General features: G+C 37.5%; 2 protein-coding genes across 3 annotated transcripts; one reads left to right on the plus strand and one right to left on the minus strand.

The window, feature by feature from the left end:
- The first annotated feature begins 5,783 nt into the window (after nucleotides 1-5,783).
- Nucleotides 5,784-7,567, plus strand: LOC123514047. Of its 2 annotated transcripts, XM_045271632.1 has the most exons (4): nucleotides 5,784-6,257; nucleotides 6,357-6,491; nucleotides 6,723-6,751; nucleotides 6,975-7,567. In XM_045271632.1, the coding sequence occupies exons 1-4, from the start codon at nucleotides 6,080-6,082 to the stop codon at nucleotides 7,527-7,529; spliced, it is 897 nt and encodes a 298-aa protein (XP_045127567.1). In that variant the 5' UTR covers nucleotides 5,784-6,079; the 3' UTR covers nucleotides 7,530-7,567. The 2 variants fall into 2 exon arrangements, with proteins under 2 accessions (XP_045127567.1, XP_045127568.1); XM_045271633.1 differs by lacking the exon at nucleotides 6,357-6,491.
- Nucleotides 7,568-8,499: 932 nt separating this feature from the next.
- On the minus strand, nucleotides 8,500-24,011 carry LOC123514011 (sorting nexin MVP1-like). The gene is made up of 11 exons (XM_045271560.1): nucleotides 23,762-24,011; nucleotides 21,198-21,443; nucleotides 20,922-20,992; nucleotides 20,110-20,243; nucleotides 19,545-19,634; nucleotides 16,083-16,209; nucleotides 15,762-15,853; nucleotides 15,386-15,522; nucleotides 15,000-15,077; nucleotides 14,674-14,730; nucleotides 8,500-13,411 (listed from the first exon to the last, which is right to left on the minus strand). Exons 1-11 carry the CDS (start codon nucleotides 23,992-23,994, stop codon nucleotides 13,204-13,206), a joined length of 1,473 nt encoding a protein of 490 aa, XP_045127495.1. The 5' UTR covers nucleotides 23,995-24,011; the 3' UTR covers nucleotides 8,500-13,203.
- Between the last annotated feature and the right edge of the window lie 1,676 nt (nucleotides 24,012-25,687).

Genomic DNA, 25,687 nt, shown 5'->3' on the forward strand with positions numbered 1-25,687 from the left:
TTATTCTACCATGGTATTTCTTTATAGTTACTTGAGTTTATACGACTGACATCATAATATAGAGCAAAACATAATTGTCTGGTGTACCAAGATCTTTCATTTCTAGAGACTTAAAGACAGCACGGAACCTTAACACACATTTCACCTCGCTTCTGCACAGGTTAATTCTTCTTCTTCTCAACCTTTTAATGTGATGTACCCTCGAAGTCTTTCAGTATTGATCACGTACCCTTACCCACAATGCAGCGTCAGGAAGGGTAACAATAAATGCATGGTTTATTGACTTAGTTTATTAAGTTTAAATTGTGTTATATATGTGGAGCAGACACAATTTTTAATTAATATTAGTATGTTTCTATGAGGTAGTGTCGATAGGAACTGGTACCTCACAGGGAGACACTATATGTGACTAACATGCAATGCATTTACCAAAAAGGAACTATATCAGACAATTTTCGATCATTATGGCAGTGAACTAGTGTTGCTTGCAGCTAGTTGCAACTTGTAACTAGTAACAGTGATAAATAAGTCACTGTGTGTGTGAATAACATATAAAATAAGAAATCGGAGCAAATATTATAGGTTTGCAAGGTTGTGTGGCAACTGTAATCCAAGAGAGCTTCCTCTCAAGTGATATAACTCCAAGAGTTTCCTTGTTAACGTTGTTAACGTGTCCTGGTTCTAGTGAAGGACACATTGTATACTACAAACGAATTTGCTGCTATTTAAAACTGAAGCATTTTGAGAAACCCGCCACGTACCCCAAAAATTCCTCTCACGTACCCCTGGGGGTACGCGTACCCCAGGTTGAGAACCCCTGTCCTAGAGCAACGGAATGTCATGGATTACTTTCCTATATCTTATATTTGTTTATTCTCTTAGGCATCTTCACTTCTCCGGTAAAAGACATTTCACGACATAATCCTTTCACGCAGGTTTCCTTGGAGCCTGTCAGCTGGAGCTATCGGCCTTACATTAACCCGCGGGCTGCAAGGTTCCTTTACTAGTAAGTTCTCAGGGATGCAAGCAGGCCGATATGTGCGTCTATTGTTTTCAATAAAATCTCGAGCACCTGTATAAATGGAAACCATCAAAACTTACGTGTAATGTGAATTGTTTCAAACAACTATAGATGAACATTGTTTGGAAACATTTCCAAACAACAAATTTAACATGCATTTCTTTCCCATCCAGCAAAATGGGAAACTGTGTGTGTGTGTAATTCACTGTTTGATCTGCTGCAGTCTCTGACGAGACAGCCAGACGTTACCCTACGGAACGAGCTCAGAGCTCATTATTTCCGATGTTCGGATAGGCCTGAGACCAGGCACACACCACACACCGGGACAACAAGGTCACAACTCCTCGATTTACATCCCGTACCTACTCACTGCTAGGTGAACAGGGGCTACACGTGAAAGGAGACACACCCAAATATCTCCACCCGGCCGGGGAATCGAACCCCGGTCCTCTGGCTTGTGAAGCCAGCGCTCTAACCACTGAGCTACCGGGCCGTGTTTATTTGTTTATACTGTGTGTGTGTGTGTGTGTGTTTGTGCGTAAGCCCGCGCCTGATGTCGCTAAATCCTTAAAATTATCTCATGGGCGCGGCGGAGCCTCTGAATCAGTTAAGTTAGACTGTTAGAGTATCTCATGGTAGTGGCGGTGCAGCGTAAAAGTATCTCAGTTATGGACATCGGAGGAAAATTGATGAAACTTGCTCTATCTACTGTCAAATCCGTCAGAGGCAAATAATCATTAAAAGCTTTATTTTCTAAAATTTTCCTCATTCGTCTCTTTCTTTTATTGCCCTCTTTTGGAAAAGTGCCTCGCAAAACACACAGAGTGCTGCAGCAACCTTAACACTCATCGCAAGCATAATGACAACTGCGGGTTGGAAACGGTTTCCAAACTGTTTCCAAAAAACTTTCCAAACAATGTTTGCTGGTGTGAACAGGCCTTTATTACAATGAGTGTGAAACAGTCAAAGCTTCCAATGGCATGCAGCATTCTGGCAAGGCAGGTAAAGGTTTGATGTGAATGGCCTACTTGTATTAGGCCACGCCTTCCATCACGTCATAATATTCTGCACAATATCAAAATACAGTGTGAGATCATGACTGATAAAATCAATTCATGCTTAAATACTCTGCAGAGTGGCTTGTATTTGCCCAAGTGATGAAGTAGGACAGTATGAAGAAGCAATGGACGGGAATTAACATGATGGGATCGTGGGCAAGGGACACACTCTCGTCTCTGTCAATGTCTATATAACCTCTGCACAGCTGCTAGATGTGTTCCCTACATCATAGATTCCTCTTGCTCCATAATCGATAATAATTATATTATAATATCATAAAACTTAAAGTTTGTCAAAACAGACCAAATAGTAAATAAGGACTAAGATAAAATACACCCAAAACATGGGAACGGTATAAAGATTCCCAAATAAGAGAGACTGACATTTCATAATTGCTGTGTGGAGTACGTATGTACATACGGTTACATTACCAATCAAGTTTCACCATATCTATAGTGAAACTATAGTCATGTTTGGCCGCCATCGGCACCACTTTGACACAATGTCCTAACCAGAATATGGCATATTAATTATATCAGTTCTTTAAATGTAACAACTATTAAACAAGATAATCATTGTGTTTGCCTGTCTCTTTCCTTCGATCTGAAAAAAAGTAAAGAAGGATCGGCCCTATATGATTATTTATATTCAACTGACCATATCACTAGACCTGAAAGACCAGCCGTTCACTTCAATATAGCATATAATTAAAGGAGAGCAAGTGGTTATAAGGCTGCTAGTGGTGAGGGGACATCGCCAATGGACTGTATAAGACACTTTCGTTGGCGAGCACGCCAAACAACTCAACTTAAAAAGGACTTAATTTTTTTTATTCATCTGTACGGGATTTTCTGAAAAATTAATGTAGGGGCATATATCCTACCGCAGGCCACTGGATTATATATAACCATGTAACAAATTAGTTCTAAAAGATGAAAACTTACAAAAAACAGAAGATATGTACAAGAAAAAATAATGCAGAATCCATATATATATATATATATATATATATATATATATATATATATATATATATATATATATATATATATATATATATATATATATATATATATATATATATATATATATATATATATATATATATATATATATATATACATACATACATACATACATACATACATACATACATACATATATACATATATATATATATATATATATATATATATATATATATATATATATATATATATATATATATATATATATATATATATATATATATATATATATATATATACATATATATATATATATATATATATATATATATATATATATATATATATATATATATATATATATATATATATATATATATATATATATATATATATATATATATATATATATATATATATATATATATATATATATATATATATATATGGCAGACTTGTCCCTCAACGAGAGGCAGGTGTACGTACGTACCTCTCATCTAGACCAAGAAGCGACAAGATCGACGCATGAGCGAGAGAAGTGGGAAGCGAATATGCTAGTCCTTGTTAGTTTCACCACCGCTACCACCACACACAATCACCACCACCACCACCTCCCACAAGCACGATTCCTCTATCACAATCCGGCAATTAAGTAGTTAGTCACCATTATATCACACGCGTCAACACACAACGGAACAAACTTAATTCTCGTCGTCATCACCATATTCATACTTTCCAACCACAATACGACCAATACACTCAAACAACTAATCAGAAATACATACCCACGCAGACAATTCACCACCACCACCACCACTACACAACCACTACAACAATGCGGCCACTAATTTACCACCTTTACCTGTCAAGCAATATATACTAACCACACGTAATTACCACCAGCACCAGCGCCATCAGCACCACCACTACCACCACCATCATCTAAGTACTCTAAAGATAAATTACTTGTTAAAACGAATTGTTTAAATACACCGCGTAGTTGGCACGCTCGATCGATCAGCTCACTACCAAGAAAAGCCTGGGTTAAAATCTTTCACCATCACAATGCCCACTATCACAATTCAGATACACTATATCCATTAATAGGTATTACAGTAGTATTATTAAGGTCAACATTGTTTAACTCGTCACCACTACCACCATCACCACTTCATCACCGTCACATGCCTTCACCACACATCATCACTACTACAGTCCAGCAATTGTAAGTCAGATTTATGTCAAACGAATCATCAAAAGTAATTATCAGCACGTTAACTACACAAGCACTCACCACCAGCATTACTGCCGCCACCACCTCGCACCACACCAGCACAACCACGCCTCCATACCACCACAGTCCAGCCGCAACAAGTCACCAATATGTTATGCGTGTCATCAGAACCACGTTAACTACACAAACACTCGATTAACGTCACCATTACTGCCACCACCACGCCGCCACACTTATCACAATCACCACCACAACCACGCTAGAACACCACAATCCGGCTATATCATTAAACAACTACCTAACATCATCACATTTGTCACCACCAACACGTCTCCACCGTCACAACCACAATTCATTTATCACCCTTATCTGTTTAAACCACAGAGTAGCTTGCTGCAGAATCCACCAGCATCACCACCTGACTCGTCTCATACACCATCACCACTACCACTACGCTACATCCTCAGAAGAAAACACCGTACACTTACATGAACACACGGCGTCTTACCAACACCTACACTAAAAAAAAAAAAAAAAAAAAAAAAAAAAACCACTGGGCTAACATCACACCGTAACTACACAAGTAATTGCACCGTTAACCCCTACTCAATGTTGTTCACTACCATTCATCCTAATTCATATAATTCACTCATTACCTATTATAATCCATTCTGTTCACTTTCCGTACTACTCATTCACATTAGTCACCCTTATTCATTACCATTCATATTCATTCATTCGTATCCAAATTACTCATTCATATTATTCACTTACTGGTAACGCCTACAGGGACAAGGCAAACAGCAGACGCTCCCCTTCCATTACACCACACCGTCAGCCACCTACTGCACATCCAATGAGACGCGACCTTCTCCGGCGCCTGCGTCCGCTCTCACCTACCTGGCACCTTATACTCCTCCCCATCTCCCTCAGGCAATTCCTATCTTTCTGCACACAGCCACTCACACTTTTTTTTTTTTTTTTTATTCATCATCTTTTCGCTTGAAAAGATATCCACTCGTGTCTGTCAGCTTTTATTGATGATATATTGGTCCTCCACACACGGACCATTACTCAGCGTCTCCCTATAGTGATGTCAAATTAAAATCCCAGTGAAATTCATTACTCACCCCAGGCGGTGCTTGGCTACTGACTCAAGCTTCCTTCACATACAAAAGACGTATCTACATGATTAGACTATGCGCATTCTTTACGTTCGTTTTATTCATTATGAAAAATGAATAGTTGAATTGACATATGAAGCTGACGGCTATGGAAAGCCGTTCCAGTGGTTCATAAAGGGTCAATGATTATTCGTTATTTGCACGCACACTTACCTACACGCAGGCACATTATGATTAGAAAATACTAGAAACTTGTTGTTCATTTAGTTTCGCTGGTGGTTGGCACTATATAGTTATGGATCTCATGTAATCAATAACGTCAAAAACTGTCATCATGAAAGGAACAGCACAGATATGTTTCTCTGGGCTCAATTCAAATGGAAGACATTTACTAGTGCTGAAAATTTATTACCTTTCGTGGAGGCTCATTTCAGCCAGAGGACAATCATTAGCATCCATTGCATTTCGGCACAAGACGGCAAGAACGATACTTTGCAGTCCAAGGTTATATTATAAAGCCATAACGCAAATCAATCGAAGAAAGCTACAACCAGCGTCCTTGTGCCAGTCTTTACTTCCGATTGCGCTTCGGAACTTGAACGTACACAGGTATCTCTAGATCAGCTCTCAACACTGCGAATTCATTTTCAAGCCAGTAAGACCACCACATCCGATGATGGGTTGCAGGAGGGCGACTCGGGTGCTGCGTGCAATGCTGGCGGTGTTTATGGCGTCACAGGCACTGGCAGGCAGCAGGATGTATCGTTCAAGTGGTACCAGTGCTTGCGGCGCTCTACTCATGAAGCGTCCTGCACCTTCTTTTGCTGTATGTGCGATTCACTGCAACCAAAGTACGTATGTCAAATTAAGGATTTATCATTGTGCCTCATTAGAATAAGAATAACGAAAGTAAACCAATCTCTGGAAAATAATGCCAACATCTCCGGCAGACATCCAGTGTGCAAGTTTCAGCTTACAGCCAAAGTTAGAGGACGGCGAGACGGTGGAAGCCCTGTGTATATTGTATCAAGAAGCGGCCGGCGCTAGTGATGGTGAACAGACTGATAATTGCTTCACGCTAGAAGGTGACTATCACCTTTCTCATACAGGTATCACACAGATACTGTCTTTAAATATCACGTGTCTTTGTCATCGTATTCACACCAGCTGGCAGTACTGTTAGTGTATTATATTTTTGAGCTCTTGTTTCATTATCGTTTGCATACTAACACTTTTCTATCAAGTGGTTGATGTTAGAATGCTTCTTGCGGTCAACACCTTCATGGAATTTCTAACAATTGACGTTTTCCTTCCAGATGCAGTGGGAGTTATATCAGTCCCCCATGTAAGTTTCCTGTCTTGCAGTATACTTGGTAACTACTAGTAATATATTGATCAAATTTACTGTAGCATTAAAAAAATAAATGCCAAGAAACTAATGCGAAAAAGTTTCATGAATATATTGTCAAACTTCTCTCCACAGTTTTTGAAACATTCTAGGAATTAATTTAATATAGAATCTCTCTCTCTCTCTCTCTCTCTCTCTCATCCTTGGCTGTGTACTGTAGACCACCACCAGCTCCACCACTACTGTGACCACTATCCCTGCTGCTTCCTCATCTATTGTTCCAACCAAAATATCAGGTGCCTCTCGACACGACATTATGCTTGAGTTATCAAAGTCATCAATGTGCTATTCTCAAACAGGCTCCATCGGTATCTATTTCTCATCAAGCCACTACCTCCTCTGTCAATACTCGGACATACACAAATTGTTTTTCTCGACACCAAAGACTCCTTGTTCCCACATCAATAGAATAGAGTGCATGAATGTCACATGTGGCCACGGTGAAATTGTTGTGGGCTTCAAGGATGATGGTGTCTCTGTTTTGGGGCCCTGTGCCAAGTATTCTAGCACTGTGTCTGTGCTGGACCACAACGACTGCCACACAGTCACAGGACCTCCGCAGGGTGAGCAAGTAGAATACGACTGGAAGATTTGGCGGATATGTGGTGGAAACGAGCAAGACTTCTACCTCATGACAGCGGTGCATATTAGTGAGAATACAAACGGTATTTTGCAGTATGACAGTATCATTTGCTGTCGTGTCAAGTTAGTATAAAGTGAACCCTTGGAAAAAAAAAAAAAAAAAAAAACTAAGTCACAATATACTAGAGCTTTCTCAGACTACCACTCATAAAGCAACCGAAGCCTACTCCGTTGGCGAAACTGATGTCATTGTCTAAAATTCTAAACGATGGGTGTGATATGGTGAGTTAAGGCGAATAGATGCATAAATATTAAACGAAAATGAAAATTTAATACATTCACCCACGGCCAAGTCGCATTTCTACCTGGAATATTTACATATCGCGTCATCCGTTATTGACATACCACTCGTGACTCATTAGCTATAATACTAATTATACTACTTATTATACATACATATTGTCTTACTAAGTCTCTGCAAATTGTTTCGATCTTCTTATTCTGATTATTATTGTTATTATTATTACTATAATAATAATAATAATAATAATAATAATAATAATAATAATAATAATAATAATAATAATAATTATTATTATTATGAATACGTATTTACACTGTGCTTCCCTCTGTCATAAAAACATGAAAGAAAAATCTAAGACAGTGGTGAAAAACGGATTGTTATAATAAGATATACGTATGATGAAATTTATTTAATTGATTGAAAAAGTTGAATTTAGATTCTAAATGTCAATGAGGATAGTTATTGCACACATATAAAGCGGTTCATTATATTATGGTACTGTGGTCAAATTACTGCATTGGGCGAGTTTGACGGGTATTGGGTGAAACTACCCTGAGTAATCTAGATTCAATAGTTCTATAGAGTACACGGTAAGGGTGAGTGTTGAGCTGTAGGGTAGCACAGCATAACCTTAGTTTTAGGTGAGATGATGTTTTTCTATTTCACTTAATGCAGTAGATAAGTGTTAGTTGTATGTCATGGCTTTGTGGCATAAGTAATAAATGTTACCAAAATTATAATGTGATGTAGCAATCAGGCTCCATGGGCTATTGAAAAGGTCACGGTTAAAGTTTATATAAAACCAGATTTGTTAAATCATTTATTTTCCATGGAAAAAAAAAAAAAGTCAACCCACAAATGCTAATATTTCCCATTCAACACTCCCAAGTTAAGTTTCCAACAACAATACTGTACTCTCAGTAATATAGCATTATAAAATCCAACTTTCATTTTTATAAACCTTTTCACTAATTCTAGTAAACTGTATGTAATATTTTGAAAATTAATACATATATCATACAAGAAAAAAGCATTGCTTGCACAATGGCCTCAAGCGTTGCACCTACTTTCATTTAACTTTTGACTCGCAGATATTTTAGAAATACATTCAGGATTTATACAAGGTCCATCTAATTTTCTTTTCAAGAATAAATAAGCAAATAAATATTCCTTTGGTATGAAGATGACTCTCTCATTCATATCACCTGAAGCATCTGGGCACCTTTGACTAGACTACATTGAATGACAAGCATGGATAAAACTATACAATAACAATGTGAGTGGCTGGACATCTGTTGCCAAAGGATGAGGCATGATCCACAATGGACACATCTGAGCAATGATGATTATGTGTTTTCTAAGAAGAGTGCAGTTCAATGAACTTAAAGCAACATGTCTGCTCGGTCATTTTTCTTTCAGGACCTAATGGTGATGTGAATGAGAGATCCAATTTCATTATAATCTCATACTGTCTAGATTAGCAGCTAGCCATTACACTGTGCAAGGCAGATGGCCTGATGGATAAAGATTATTATAATTTTCTTCTCATTTATGACCTATACTGTACCAGGCATTTAATATCATGTCTTAATATTATAAAGCAGTTAATATTAATTAAATATGTGCATACACTCTATTTTTCCATTATTTCAATTGCATGTTTTATATATACATCTGCTAGGGCATATTCTCTCTCTCTCTCTCTCTCTCTTTCACACACACACACACACACACACACACACACACACACACACACACACACACACACACACACACACACACACACACACACACACAAACAAACAAACAAACAACACACACACACACATAAAGCTCTATTTTCAAAGTAAGTATATGGTAGTATATACTGTAATTTCAAAAAGTATTTATCTTATTTTTGAGTTTTGTGGAATTTTATATAACATCTGGTTGAATCCAATACCTTAGAATATGAAGAATGACAAAATAAACTCATGAGCTGTTCATCATCTGACACCCATGCCATGATCTTATGATGTCCCACTATACATGATCTTTGGATTCAACATCTCAATCATCTTATTATACAAATAGTACAGTGGTGTTCCTTTTTACTGAACACTTTGAGATACTTAACTTGAAGGTCTGTATTGCTATTTACAAGAAGTTAGTTCTCTGGGTGTGTCACTTGTAGAAAACTGTTATAAATGTCAAAATGGACAACACACTACAACATCTTTAATACAAAAAGGTTACACAGAGTTAAGTCTCATATGGTAGCAATGCAAAAACTCTTTTCTGATGTACCATGACACCCCATTGATTGGATCCTCAAGAATACCTACAAACAACAAAATAAAGCATGTAAGCTAATCTACCACAGGTAATGAAACAAAACTCATACAAGCACCATCTGCACCAGTTGAAAGGAATGGGCAAAGAAAGCAAACATTTTAACACTGATGGTAATAATGATTTCAAAAAAACTTGTTTTTAGCATTAAGGCACAAGTGAGCCAGCCATGATATTTTTTTGTCTTATAGCACAGCTGGGCTCCTGGAGGGAAGAGATTGCCATGCATCACTATTGTACACAGTGAGAGCTCACTGCACAAACTCCTGCAATCTATCATAGTGGTAAATGTGCTGAAAAAAAGGAGAGAGAGAGAGAGAGAGAGAGAGAGAGAGAGAGAGAGAGAGAGAGAGAGAGAGAGAGAGAGAGAGAGAGAGAGAGAGAGAGAATTTGCTATATTTGCCCATACAATATTATACTTGCTTCATGAATCCTTGATCTAAAAACCTCAGATGGGGACCAGCAGCATTATTAAGAGTTTCATAATTTACTATATTGTCCCATGGAACTCTAATGAGCTTCTGGAAGGGATCTATGTTGCACCAGCTTACAGACTACACACACTCGCATCACAGAAACACGTACAAGACCTTACTGGCCTTTATATCAAATTGTAGTGCTCCAGTCAACAACACTCAATCTTCTCCTTGGCTTGTACTATCTCTACACAATATTGTGCTGCAGGTATGTATCATCACAAGAAACTCTACTTAAAAAGAAAGAAGAAAATAGAAAGCAAAATTAGTCTGACACCAGAGCATTTGAGTATCACTACTAACACACAAATATCAGTCTGTATAAGTATCATGTGCCAAAGCTTTCAACAATGGTTCCATACAGAAAAAATATTCTTTGTTGGTACCAATGACTTTGTTAGATACTGACCAGAATATAACTTGTTTCTCTATTTGTACTGATGCCTTACACAAGCACCACACAACACAGGCACAATCTCACAACACATTGTGAAGATGTCAAAGGACAGAAATAACACTTAAAAGAATGTAGCACAAATATGAAACATACATAACAGCTGCTGCTCTTGGCACCAAAGTTAGTATAAAGTTATCAACCATAAACTTCATATTAATGATAATTGATTAATAAAGGTAGCAACATTTTGCCTTAAATCACTACAACCTTTATCAGTTCTGAGCACATATAACACTAGTAACACATAGCGGGTTTCATGTTATTCACAAGATGGTATATATATATATATATATATATATATATATATATATATATATATATATATATATATATATATATATATATATATAAGTGCACTTATAAACAATTATATAAATGCTTCATGTAAGAATCACTCTAACTTAAGTATAATAGTATGTATAAAAGTCTCCTTACTTATCAGAGTACATTTAAAGTTTTAAGAAAGACAATGTTACTGTTACTGGCTGTTCTTAGTTGCATATCATTATTACTGGAATCCCTGAAGTAAATTGATTGACAATCAGAAATTGAAAGGCAGGCATCCTCCAGCAATCAAACCTTCACTCATTCATAATTGGGTAACAAAATATGCAAAGGGGGAAGAAATTTGAAGCACCAAAATGACACCAAGATTAAAAAATATTGTCACTTGAGCCTCTTCTGGGATGTTACTGCATAATATTACGCATGACAATAATACTTGATGTGCATCATAGTTATGAAAGTGTGTGTTAAGGCGGAATTAATATACTGGTAATGACGGATAAAGTTCACTCCATGTAAGAACTAGGAACAAAATAAAACTTAGACTTTTATCATTCTCAGGTGCTCAGACAAAGGTGAACACCAGATTTTTTTGCTCAATACTAATATGTCAGTGACCATCAGCAGGTTTCACTTAATTATGACTTTAAGTACAATATATGTCTTTTCTTGCAGCATTCTCTCACAACTCAGTAATTTTGATAGGTGAGAGAAATCTGAAGCTGGTATGTAAACAATCTATGGAGGAATGGTAACAAGGTGATACCCCTATAGCTTGTGTACCTGACCAACCCCACATCCCTGCTTTCTCTCACTCCTACTCCCTTAAAAAGAATAGTGGAAGCAAGCTCCTTCTTTTATAACGTCAAAATTAAAATGATCAATGCAAGTACAAATGCAAATTATCTTCCACATAAAAAAATGCTATAAATAGTAGTTCATATATCAACATGGCATGTGATACTTTGATAGCTTAATAACAAACTAAAGAAGAAAACTTAAACACTAAGTATCATTCTAGAGAATAATAATATGCACAAGAATTGTTGTATCAAAAAGAACTAACATTAATTGTGATACCTAAAGAACTCAATGAAGAACTCATAAGAATGAACTGTGTTTCATCTAGCTGGGAAATCTCACAAGTAATCATGAAAGCCAAGTAATATTACGAGATAATAGCAAGTCTAAGTTAAAGAGTCACCATTGTTGGTAATTTCTCTAAAGACTGCGGTGACTAGACCTGGGAGAGAGAGAAAAAAAAAAAAGGAAATCTGATTCCTGATAGTTTTTTGTTTTTAATTCCTTAAGAATAAACAATGCATAAGATGATAATGATCACTATAAACTGAGATAATCATGACAGAAGATCAGTGTCCAAGAGATACCTCAATTGGAAATGCATATAGAGACTTTCTGTAGATAGAACAAGTAAGGACTTTGTATCCCAGAGCAGACTTTGCATATATAGAACATAACAGTTTTATCATTCTTGTCAAAGTCTAACTCTTTCATCACACTTAACTCTTATCAAGACTTGCAAGGTGTCTCCAGGAATACATACAATCTGAAGAATACAAAAATATATATTCTAAAATTCTGAAACCCAAATTGTTAGGATGTCAACACAAACATACTAATTTTGAGCAGAATGGTTAAGACTTTGTGTCTTGTATGGTTAGAAACAGATAAACATGTGCCCAACTCACTCACATACTTCATGTTTGCACATGGAAAATATGTATCGTGGACAATTTAGCATCAGAGACACGAAATGCACTCTATACTAAATCTGGTAGCACTCCAATGCCTCCTCTCTTAAAGGTAAACCTCAATGGATCTGCAGTGAAAACAGGTGCCAGAGACATCCCCATAGAAACTCTCATCAATAAGCTATACAGAATTCCTATCTCTGTCAGGCTCAGACAGGTATCTGGCTGTGCAGCACCTGCATCTATCGACTGGCTCCTCCCTCACCCTCCGTTACAAACAGTGCCTTGGCAGTCCTGTTCAAATTATGTGTAGGAGAGAGGGTGTTGTGGGAGCAGGATCTGGGCATGAAGGCCTTCTCCAGTGTCCTGCGAAGAGGTGTTTCTGCTATGGCAGTGACCTTCAGACACTGGCCTGGACTGACATCCTGGGAGATGCCATGTGCTCCATTCCTATTAGAGACAAGATTAACGATATGAAGAATTAACAAGAAGTAATGATGACAGAAACATGCAGTGCTGGATCATGAGATTCTCAAAGTAATAACTGAATATAAAAATTTCTAATACAGACATAAAAAAAAAAAAAAAAAAAAAAATATATATATATATATATATATATATATATATATATATATATATATATATATATATATATATATATATATATATATATATATATATATATATATATATATATATATATATATATATATATATATATATATATATATATATATATATATATATATATATATATATATATATATATATATATATATATATATATATATATATATATATATATATATATATATATATATATATATATATATATATATATATATATATATATATTTTTTTTTTTAATATTTAATGTCTGTATTAGAAATTTTTATATTCAGTTATTGCTTTGAGAATCTCATGATCCAGCACTGCATGTCATATATATATATATATATATATATATATATATATATATATATATATATATATATATATATATATGACAAGACTGAAAAGAAATTAATATGAAATGCATTGAAGGATATGGGAGATGAGTTGCTAAATGGAAATAAATAACTTCTTAAAATGTTAATGCATATATTGTAAAGAAAAGTTAGATATGTAGTGTTACCTTACCTGTTCATTTTGCCTATGGATTTTATGAGTGAAATGAAAGCAAATATTAGTACTGCTGAAATGGAAATGTTAACACATGATCAGTGAAATTTTAACAAACTTCTGTTGAGTAAGTGATAAGGCGCTGATGTAAGTAATGAAGAGAATGGGAAAAAATATACACTGACAAATCAGAAACAAAAGTGGGGATGATAACCATGTATAGAAGATATCCTGGAGGCTTTGCTGCCACATCCATCCTTTGTGAAATGTCTTCAGAGGAGAGCAGCAGCAATGATGATGATCATGATGGATGGCACAGACAAAGGACAGAGGATCTACAGTAAAGTGATGGTTAGAACTGGTTCTAGCATTCCAGGGGCACTAAGCAGATAATATTTTGAGCTGTCATTGAACTCTCATTTACATGGTTGGTATGAGACAATTCTATTTGTTAAGGCATTACAGCTACATTGGTAATCACCTCTAATAATACAAATGCATTGATAAAGGTAAGCCATGAAGGCACACCATCAAAAGCAACAACATCTTTATATTTTATAACATTAAAGAAAGTGCAGTGGTTGACATACCTGTCCATAAGTTTAACCTTGCCATTTCTGATGCCTCCATCAAGAGTCCTTTCACATCTGTTAGCGACAAACAAAAGTTTCTCTAGAACAGTGTTGCTTATATAAATGTTTTATATTTTCACTTATTTTTTTCAATCTATCTTGCTTGATGTGGAAAATGGGTTATAATAGCAATAACTATAAAGAATACATTCTGACAAGTACTTATCATGTGCAGTGTTGTCACATGAATACTGGATGTATGTGCTTCACCATCTGTGTGGATGGACAATGCAAAATGTGTATGTCTAGCAACACAACCAGCAAAACATGCCACTGTCACTCACATGTTAAGAAGGGCCAAGTTGAGATCATGAGAGGAGCCTCTCTCAGGTGGCACTGAACTCTTCAGATCACACTCCAGCCTGAAGAAAACAAGGTTATACTCGGCTATCACATATGTGCATCCTGCCTTCAACCTCTTCATCATTGACTTTCATGTCTGACACCTGTCCCCAAGAACTTCACCTCACAAAGGGCAACTATGAGATCCATAGAGTAGCAAATAACTGTCTCAGAGTTTATTTTATTTCCTCTTCTCTGACGAATTCAGAAAATTTATAGAACATTGTGACACAGTGAAATTGGGTAATAGACCTGATAAGTTTTGTTAAATTGGTAACAAATTAAAACATGTTGAGCATCTCTGTTGCAAAGGAATGCACTCGGTCACCTGAGAGCCTTCACCAGGGTCTGCTGCTGTACCATAAGGAAGTTGATTTGTGTACGCAGTACCATCAGTTCACCTTCCTTCTCCCTGAGGCGGTCCTGCAAGTCTGACACAGTGTCCTCCAGGGTCTGGCAGAGAGCCTGAGGACATGATCGATAATAAGCAATTGTACTGTTAGCAGGAAAGTCACCATAAGAATTCTTTTCTTATTTCCCTATTGGAGACAACAATATCTCTGACAATCTTGTATCTTTGTCTCTCATGAGTGTGCGACAATGACATTTCTTTCAGCAGTGCCATAACAATGGTAGTGCTCAAAGATCCATAGTGATCTTAGAATTATGCATACAGTGAGGATAAGGTGACAGCATGCTCTCACCCGACTCTCCTCCAGTGATTCATGAGGCCCTATGGGGTTGTCGAGGCAGAAAAAGTCTCGAACAAACTTCTTTGATCGGATGATAGTGTGCCCTGAAAGGGAGAAGAGATGATGAACTAAGAACTGTCCAACATTTTCTTCATTGTATTGACTTTGCTTCAATTCATATTTTGAATTTTACCACCTAAAAGCAAATGACCAAGTCTACTGCAAATTTTCCTGTTTTCAATCTTCTAAAAATCTCAATAATCTTGTTAACTCTATTTTAAATTATTTCTGAGTAGATTATACACCTGCCTTATATTTGAGAGAGGTACCAACCTATGATATTATTTATGAAAGCTTGCAAACCCAGCTGCCGATCCTCCAGGAAGACAGGATCAAAGTTGTCTCCAAACCACCTCTTCGGTGGAAGAGCAAATCGCACTCCTGGGAACTCCTTCCTCAGCTGTAGGAGAGATGTGGCAAGTCCCCATGACAGGTTGTAATGGTGAGGTTCTTAATCCATGTGTGTGTGTGTGTGTGTGTGTGTGTGTGTGTGTGTGTGTGTGTGTGTGTGTGTGTGTGTGTGTGTGTTGTGTTGTGTTGTGTTGTGTTGTGTTGTGTTGCGTAGCGTAGCGTAGCGTTGCGTTTTTTTTTTTTTTTTTTTTGTGTGTGTGTGTGTGTGTAATTCACTGTTTGATCTGCTGCAGTCTCTGACGAGACAGCCAGACGTTACCCTACGGAATGAGCTCAGAGCTCATTGTTTCTGATCTTCGGATAGGCCTGAGACCAAGCACACACCACACACCGGGACAACAAGGTGACAACAAGGTCACAACTCCTCGATTTACATCCCGTACCTACTCACTGCTAGGTGAACAGGGGCTACACGTGAAAGGAGACACACCCAAATATCTCCACCCGGCCGGGGAATCGAACCCTGGTCATCTGGCTTGTGAAGCACTCTAGCCACTGTGTGTGTGTGTGTGTGTGTATGTGTGTGTGTGTGTGTGTGTGTGTGTGTGTGTGTGTGTGTGTGTGTGTGTGTGTGTGTGTGTGTGTGTGTGTGTGTGTGTTTACCTAGTTATATTTACCTAGTTGTAGTTTTACAGGGCCTGGGCTTTATGCTCGTGTGGTCCCGTCTCCATATCTACACTTATCCAATCTTACTTTAAAAGTATGCAGACACTACTTCTTCATTCAAACTGTTCCACGTCTCAATACATCTTTACGGGAAACTATACTTTTTAACATCTCAGACATCTTCCTTTTCTCAGCTTTTTACTATGCGATCTTGTGCTTCAGATGTCATATTCTTCTCTCAGGATCAATTTCTCATTATCCACTTGGTCCATTCCGTTGATCGATTTATAAACTTGTATGAGATCCCCTCTCTCCTTCTTTGTTCCAGGGTTGGTAGATCCAAAGCCTTTAGTCTCTCCTCATATGTCATTCCTTCAAATTCTGGAACCATTCTTGTAGCCATTTTTTGTAGTCTCTCCAACTTTCTTATGTGTTTCTTTTATGAGGGGTCCACGCTACTCCTGCATATTCCAATCTGGGTCTTATTATAGTACTTATCAATTTCTTCATCATTTCTTTGTCCATGTAGTGAAATGCTACTCCAATATTCCTTAGCAAATTATATGTTTCTCTAAAATTCTATCAATATGGCTTACTGGTTGATTGTTTTCTTCCATCGTCACTCCTAAGTCCTTTTCCTTTTTACTTTCTCCAGTTCTACTCCATCTCCCATCTTATAGATTCCCACAGGTCGTCTTTCACTCTTTCCCATTTCCATGACATGGCTTTTGTTCACATTGAATTCCATTTCCCACTTTTACTCCATTCCCAGATCTTATTTAGGTCTTCTTGCAGTATTTCACAATCCTCTTTTGCTTTATAACTCTGCACAGTTTCGTATAATCTGCAAACAGATTTATGTAGCTGTTCACTCCTTCTGGCATGTCGTTAATATAAATGAGGAAAAGTATTGGTGCCAATACTGACCCCTGTGGCACTCCGCTTTCTACTGCTCTCCACTTGGACTTCATATCTTTAACTACCGTCCTTATTTCTCTCCCCCCTCAAATAATTTTCTATCTATCTCAATGTGCTTCCTTTTAAGCCACCCTTCTCCTCTAACTTCCATAGTAATCTTGCATGTGGCACTTTGTTAAACACCTTTTTTAAATCCAAATAAATGTAGTCAACCCATCCCTCTCTCTCTTGTACTCTATCAACTATTCTAGAACAGAAACTCAATAAATTAGTTACAAAAGACCGTCTTTTTCTAAAACCAAATTGGCTATTTAATATTAATTTTTTGTCTTCAAGGAACTCAATCCATTGTGTATGTGTGTGTGTAATTCACCAAAGTCGCCTGCTGGTCATTGAGCCAGCCTTCCCCATTATGGAGTGAGCTCAGAGCTCACAGACTGATCTTTGGGTAGGACTGAGACCACAACACACACTCCACACACCGGGAAAGCGAGGCCATAACCCTTGACTTACATTCGGTACCTACTTGCTGCTAGGCGAACGGGGGCTACACATTGAGAGGCTTGCCCATTTGCCTCGCCATGCCAAGGACTCAAACATGAGCCTTCTCGGTTGTGAGCTGAGTGTGCTAACCACTACACTCCGCAGTGTGTATGTGTGTGTGTGTGTGTGAGGAAGGGACAGAGAGGGGTATGTTTAGAACTTGAATTTAAATGGATCCTCAAAATAACAAACAAGAAATGGCCAGCATTACACTACATAACTGGTATTCTCAATTATTCATTCCCTTTCCTAGTAAACTCTGGGACTCGTTGCCTGCTTCTATATTCTCTCCTTTCTATGACTTGAACTTTTTCAAGAGGAAAAATTTCAAGCATTTACCTTCTGTGACTATAAAGTTAGTGATAGAGTAAAGTAAAAATTTCAAGTTAGCAGTAAGGTCAGTAATGACATGGTGCTGAATCATGGCTAATAAAGAAATCCTAAGATGAGAACTTGGAGGTTGATGAGATGAAAAATGTTAAGGTGCAACAAAGAAGGAAAACATGAGAAATTACTTTGTAAGAGGAACATGCAAAGTAACAGAAGTGACAAAGAAAATACAAGAGAGGAGAATGGAATGGTTTGGTCATATTAAAAGAAGAGAACAACAGTATGTCAGAAGAATATTGGATTTGGAGGTGGAAGAAAGACATCAACAAGACAGGCTGAAGGTGAGATGGAAAGACTAAATAAGAGAGGACCTGAGGGAGAAAGGGTTGAGTGGAGGAGGTGGAAGGTAGAGCCTTATGGAGAAGACTAGTAAGCAATAGTGACCCAGCAACCCTTAAAAACACGGACAACTGCAGATGATGATGATCCTCTAATTTTTGACAACAGCATCTAATTCTGTTTGGGGACTCATCTCAATGGATTTTCTTCCTCATAATGTTGTTGCTCTTGGCTGGTGCCCCTCCTACATAATAAAAATATGTATTACTTAATAAATATTAGAAAAATAATAAAACTATTAGTCTAGAAAGTTTACTTTCACTTGTCAAAATTAAAAACACTGACATGCAGTTTAAATGTATCAAACAAACTCTGTGAGATGAAAAGTGCCACAAATTTATGAAAAAAAAAATAAATAAATAAAAAAAAAAAAATAATAAAAAAATAAAAAATAAATAAAATAAATATCAATGAAAAGCAGAAAAAAGTAATTTACCTGGATACAAACCAACACTACATGGCACCATACTTAACAAAGACATAAAAAGAATACTTCTCTATCACACACACTTGCACTCACTCACTTACCGATTTGTTGAGACGAACAAAGTCTGTGTAGCGGCGGAACACAAACCAATGTTCTCCAGAGGGCTGGTGGAACACTTGAATCTTGAAAATCTGCCACAAAGGGTTTGTTATTGCCATAAGTACTATATAATAGAAGCATAATGTAGCAGCAGCATCAACTGTAGTAGTTACAAATAGCAAAAGTATCATTACATCAGATAAATCTATATAAAAACAGTAAATAGTAAATGAATTTAAGATGGCAAACCAGGAATGTTCCACTGAGTGTAAACTGACATCAGTGGTTTTGGGAAAATAAAACACTGGATAAGCATTGATTCTCTATAAGCGTCAGTCCTTTCATACTGTCCTAATCAAAGCCAACATACAGAACAGGATTCAAGTCTTTGATAAGGAAAAGAGGAAATTTAAGATACCTAGTCAAACTTTCTCAGAGATGTATTACCACTCTTTTTGTGATCCTTGGCCAGTGCCACTCTTACATGAAAAATAAATGGGTAAATAAATATGAATAAATAAATAAGAACAGACCTAAGACTGTGAGGCAGCAGTACTAATGCCTTACCGTGAATCGTGCCCTCTCCTCCAGCACCTCATATCCAACAATAGGCATGCGGTACAGGGGGGCAGCATCTTCGCTATTCGAGTTGAAGTCCATGGTGGGGACCATGCCAGTGAGGGGAGAGTCTGTTGCCTGGCCTGTGAGCAAAATGAGATCCAATACAGATCAGAGTGACCATGCATGACTGTTGAAAATGGTGAAGATATTTTGAAGATAGGTACATAATAGCTACCATTAAGCATCTCTAGTATGAAAAATTTGGAAATCATAGCTTAACATGATGAGGCTTAGTCAATAGAAAAATTATTACTTATGAGTCATATCTAACAAGAAAAGAACATTTTATATGATACAAGTCTGCTGAAAATGGTGTGGATATTCTGAAGTCAGATACATACAATCACTATTAAGAAACTTCTGTTCAAATGAAAAACTATAAAATTGCAACAAAACAAAGCTAAGTCAATAATAAGGCAGGTCAAATGTAACAAGAAAGATATATTTTACATAGTATAACTCATCTCAAGAAAGTAAAGTAAAAACAATCTTTAAATACCTTTTGATCTACGCTTCATAAGAGTAAAATTCAAACTAAAACTGTACAAAAGAAGAGTACAAGAAAAAAGCACATTTCAGATTATTAAATATTTTGTTGCTTGAAAAGAAAGAAAAAAAAATATTACAACACTTTCTATCTACACCATGAAAGTAAAATCCTGATACAAAAAAGAACTGAAGACAAAAAGTTTCATTCAACAGTGCTGAGTGTGTAGTAGTGGCAAAATTCATTGTTACGTGGTGTGCCTTGGACATACCTGAGTCTGGTGAGTCTGAGTCCGAGGAGGTGAGGTTGCTGGATGAGCCTCTCCATTGCTGTGGATCACTTCTGCCGTGTGGAAAACACACTACTTGACATTTCCACACAAAAGTTCAGGGTTGAGAAAATTACATAATGGATTGATGAGTTAATCAGGTATTAGGTAATGTTTTTAAATGTACCTTTGTCATTTCCTTACACTTAACATGAAAGTAGCATCAACTACACAATATGTAATTCAAATTTTTGAAGTGGAATTAGCACCTGGACCTACCTTCGTCTGCTGGGCTCCTGAATGTTGGAGGCAATGGAGTTCTCAAGGACAAGAGAGTGGCTTGGAAGAGCATCCTCCACTGGGTTGATGATTATTGTCTCCCTGTTCAGTTCATCGCGAGATGGGACGCGTGACACAGCCCGGGACGGTAAAGGAGTTGCCTCCCGTGAGGTCGTGCGACTCCGGCTGATGGCTGCTATTCTACTGGACATCGTGGAAGTCACTTCTATACATTTAAGCTCTTCACTGTAAATAAAGAATTTATAGGTTGAACAAATTTTTGTAGGAAATGTTCGTACTGTACAGAATTTTGCATCACAAATTTTTCCTCTTCCACTGTGGCACAAGAGCATCACAAAGATTTGATAATAAAGATTCTTCATAATGAGCTACAGCCTCATGAACATACACCTTGTAAAGAATATTGGCTTCGCTGCACTCTAACCAAACTTGGGGTAGAGTGGCAGCATTACAACCAAATGGTTGCCTAAGATAGATCTACTCTAAGCATTATATTTTTGTCTTTTGAGCTTGAAGGTTACACAATATGTTTCTGCCCCATAGAGGTTTTGGTGGAATCTGGGACTTAGATAGAATGAATTCAACAAATGAAGAAAAAAAATTATGAAATTAAGATAGCACTCCTCATTATTACAACTGAATAGCTAATGAAAAAACCCAGTCAATACATGAAAGGAAATCCCTGAGTCAAGTAAAATAATAGTGATACCAGTAAAAATGTATTTTAGGAATATTAGAAACAAGAACAGAAGATAAGAAAGAGCAACTAAATAACACACAGCCAGGGAGAGGAACAGTGATCAATGATCAGCAACCCTGTCAAAGGCAGAGGTAAAAACCAGAACAAACATATTTTCGGAGCAGATGAACATGGAGAAAGAAACCCACTGATCAAATCCTTAAAGAAATAAATGTATCAAGAAACAAACTGGAAAGGGAAGAGTATGCCAGTGGTACTACTAAACCAGACCATTCAATGTCAGGTAGACTGAATTCACCCATCAATAAGAAATCCTTACCAGAACAAAAGGAAATACAAAAAAATGACAGCAATTTAACATTCTCTAAGGATGAATAACTCAGAAGTCTATATACAACCATAACATATTTAATCTTCTATTCAGGTAAATAAATGGCTTGTGTGTTAGAGTGACTATAAGAAACTAGGGGGAAGTTTCAGGGATGTACTACTAATAATAATGTTTTCCAAAGTCTAGAGGAAGAATTAATCCTAGAACTATTAAACTAGGGACATCAAAATAGAATATAAGAGGATCCAGAACAATTTAAGGACAGAACTTCTAAGAGTGGTAGCCAATGATGGAGAAGTTAGAGAAGAGGCTACACAAACTGACATCATCATCCTCAAAGAAAATGCCTCTGCTATGTCAGAAGAGCTGAAGGAGTATACCAAAGACAGATCATAGTTCTACTTAAAGGGGTACATGCCCTTTGAACTCTTTCCCTCCTCAACTTCAATAGTCCTCAATAGTTCCTCAACAAGCCCCACTCCTGGCTGAGCCAAGGTGGTAGGGAGGGGTGGTGTGTGCAGTAATAGTGAACACCCATGAGTACCTAATGATGCAGTGAGGCTGTCATAGTATAAATCTAAAAATCCACCTTTCAACCTTGCCTAAACAAACCTAAATAATCTCCTAAAGGGAATTCTGACACCTTAACTTATGCCTAAATTAATATAACCAAACAATCCTTGCCTGAATTATACATAATTCTGGCAACATATGTATTTATTATGTGAGTGTGGATATGCTGTCCATCCCATCTGCTAACTGTGACCTTCAATATAAAGTGGTGTAGTGGATAAGGTGGTGAGCGTAGGATCGGGCAGATGTCTATGCCTAGGTTCAAATCCCACCATGTACCGTCTTGAAAGTAAGTAATTTGTCGAGTGGTTTAAAATTACCTACTTGTCACCATGATACCAATGTTCTAGGTGGAGATGTAATTGCCTTACACCAAAGATGCGCTTGGGTGGTGATATGGGCCCTAATATGGGTACCACTATATATAAAATTGCCTGCACTGCTAATGGGTGGAAGCTGAACAGCACTTCCCATACTCTTCAAGTATACCTACAGATGATATAGGCCATAACATAAAAAAAAAAAAAAGAGTTATTACCAACAATAACACGGTTAGTAAAATAACCTTATTTTTTCCTAATTCTTAATTGCAATAATTTGCAGCACTGAAATTACTATGGAAATCATCACCCACTTCAATTTAAGGGAATGCAATTTACTAAACATTTATCAAGATGACAGGCAAGTCTCGCACTACTGTGAAGTCCTTGAGTGTGGCTGAGGAGTGCCTGGCCACATTCACGGAACTCATACAGCCTTATAACAGTAAAAATGCACCTGGCCATTGGGCACAACTAACCCATCCAATTCTCAGTTCCTGTGAGGTGCTATGTGGGCTGTGTACTGCCTGAATATTCACTCATCACTGATTCACCATCCATCAACGCGCCACAGATCAGAAATAAATACAAGGAAGTCACCATCAAACACAACACTCACCTCTCACTCTCCTTCTCGTCTTTCACTACTTCATCACACACTTCAGTCACGGTGATCACTATGTCCTCCTCTGGTCGCTGCAGGTTCGGTGCTGAGGCGTGCAGTGCCTGACGGAGCAGAGGCGCAGTAAGGTGCGGCTGTCTGCATGCACAAGCACCAACACCATTACTACTACTACTACTACTGCTGCTGCCCCGCGCAGGGAGGAGCGACTGACGGAGAGGAGAATGCATGGATGAGCCACTTCCTTGCTACGACTGACAACTAAGTCCCACAAAACACTTACCTTACCCCCTTAAGAATAATAATCAGTGATAACTTACAAAATCTCTAGTCTCCTGGTACCTTATGGGGTTTTATCTTTCCGTATAAAATCACCAGCTGAGCATGACTCACGCGACATTTGTAAACAAAGGATGTTGCCAGAAAGACTGACTGGCTCTCTACTTTTATCCATTTCTTTAATTCATATCAAGGATTCCGATAGTAGAGATCCTGATTGCCACGGCGATAAGATTTTCTCAAATACTAGTCTCATTTCACAGAGGATGATGAAATCTATTTGAGATAAATGTGTTAAGTCTCGTGAGAGAAGAGATGGGCATTTAAAAGGACGTGGGGGAGGACACGTGTGAAAAAGGGGCGTATACTGACGGGGGGGTGGGGGGGGGGTGAGGGAAAGGTAAGGAATGGTTGCCACCTGTAATGTACTGCTTGTATCACTCGAGAAAGAAAACAAAGTCTATATTAGATTATTTACACGCAGATTCTCTGGCTCTCAACGGACCAGTAGAAAAACAAGCAAATGAGCAAAGTACTACCACAACAACTAAAAACTTATCACATGATGCTACTGTTGTTGTCTTTGTTGTTAGAGGATGACACAGCTCTCATAGCAACTATCAGGGAGAGGCTGCAGATTCTGGATCTGTTAAGATGAACGAAAGTGAAAGTGAATACAGTAAGGTGAATACGTTTAGTAAGAACAGCGGTCCACGATACTGAGCTGAAACAATGGGTGAGGCTGACAGGATTCTGAGATACGGGTATAGATATTGGTATGATACAAGGGAGTCCATGGAGGTAGAGGTGAAGGAGTAAAGGCTTAGGGATCCGTTAGGGATAGTTTTCAGGAAGAGGCCTCCACCAGTGGAAGCAAGATGACGTAATATTTAAGGGGATTGGAATAGTTTTGTATCTTGTGAGGCATGGACTCTTGAACGCAAGGTCATGAAAGACATTGAACGTGCTAAAAAATGAATTACTGACGAACAGTGATAAGTGAGAGTAAGGGAAAGAAGTGGAAATCATTGTAGTGTGTTAAACACGACAAATGTTGAAGAGGTTTGATTGGCCCTGCAGAAATATTAGATGAATGCATTATTGATTTGTAGGCCTCAAGTACAGGACAAAAAGTTGAGAGGAAGATTAAGAATATAGGACAGAGAGATAGTGTTTTAAGGAAACATATGGTTGTAGAAACTTCAGTAATCAAGGGTGAAAGGCAAGAGGCATGAGTAGGATGCGGGGAGAGAGAGAAAGAGGGACGGGTTCTGAAGATACTGAGACGAAAGTAGGGTTATTAAAAAAAAAAAAAAATGTAGAGAAGGGGGAAAAAAGGGGGGGGAGGGAAGCAAATAAATGATCTATATAAACGTTAGGAGGCGTGACAGTAATCAAGTTAATGTTGAAGTCCAGGACGCCATTGTATCAAGTTTGTTTTCATGATTGATTATTCTGCCCTTGAAAATGCGGTATTAATTTGAATTTTCTTTCATTGAGTTATATTAATTCATTATGAAATAAAATTGATTATGATAATGACAACAACAACACCACCACCACCACCACCACCAACAACAACAACAACAGCAGCAACAACAGCAACAGCAACAACAACAACAATGATGGTAATATGTTGAAACT

The sequence above is a fragment of the Portunus trituberculatus genome, chromosome 37 (assembly GCF_017591435.1).
Source record: "Portunus trituberculatus isolate SZX2019 chromosome 37, ASM1759143v1, whole genome shotgun sequence".
In the NCBI taxonomy this organism is placed as follows: Eukaryota; Metazoa; Arthropoda; class Malacostraca; order Decapoda; family Portunidae; genus Portunus; species Portunus trituberculatus.

Coding starts and splice junctions, on each gene's coding strand:
- LOC123514047 (XM_045271632.1), top strand. CDS start 6,080: ATGATGGGTTGCAGGAGGGCGACTCGGGTGCTGCGTGCAATGCTGGCG. Junction 6,258..6,356: donor TGCGATTCACTGCAACCAAA/GTACGTATGTCA, acceptor CATCTCCGGCAG/ACATCCAGTGTGCAAGTTTC. Junction 6,492..6,722: donor TAATTGCTTCACGCTAGAAG/GTGACTATCACC, acceptor TTTTCCTTCCAG/ATGCAGTGGGAGTTATATCA.
- LOC123514011 (XM_045271560.1), bottom strand. CDS start 23,994: ATGCATTCTCCTCTCCGTCAGTCGCTCCTCCCTGCGCGGGGCAGCAGC. Junction 19,635..20,109: donor AGGAGAGGGCACGATTCACG/GTAAGGCATTAG, acceptor CCTTTGTGGCAG/ATTTTCAAGATTCAAGTGTT. Junction 15,523..15,761: donor AATCACTGGAGGAGAGTCGG/GTGAGAGCATGC, acceptor TCATGTCCTCAG/GCTCTCTGCCAGACCCTGGA.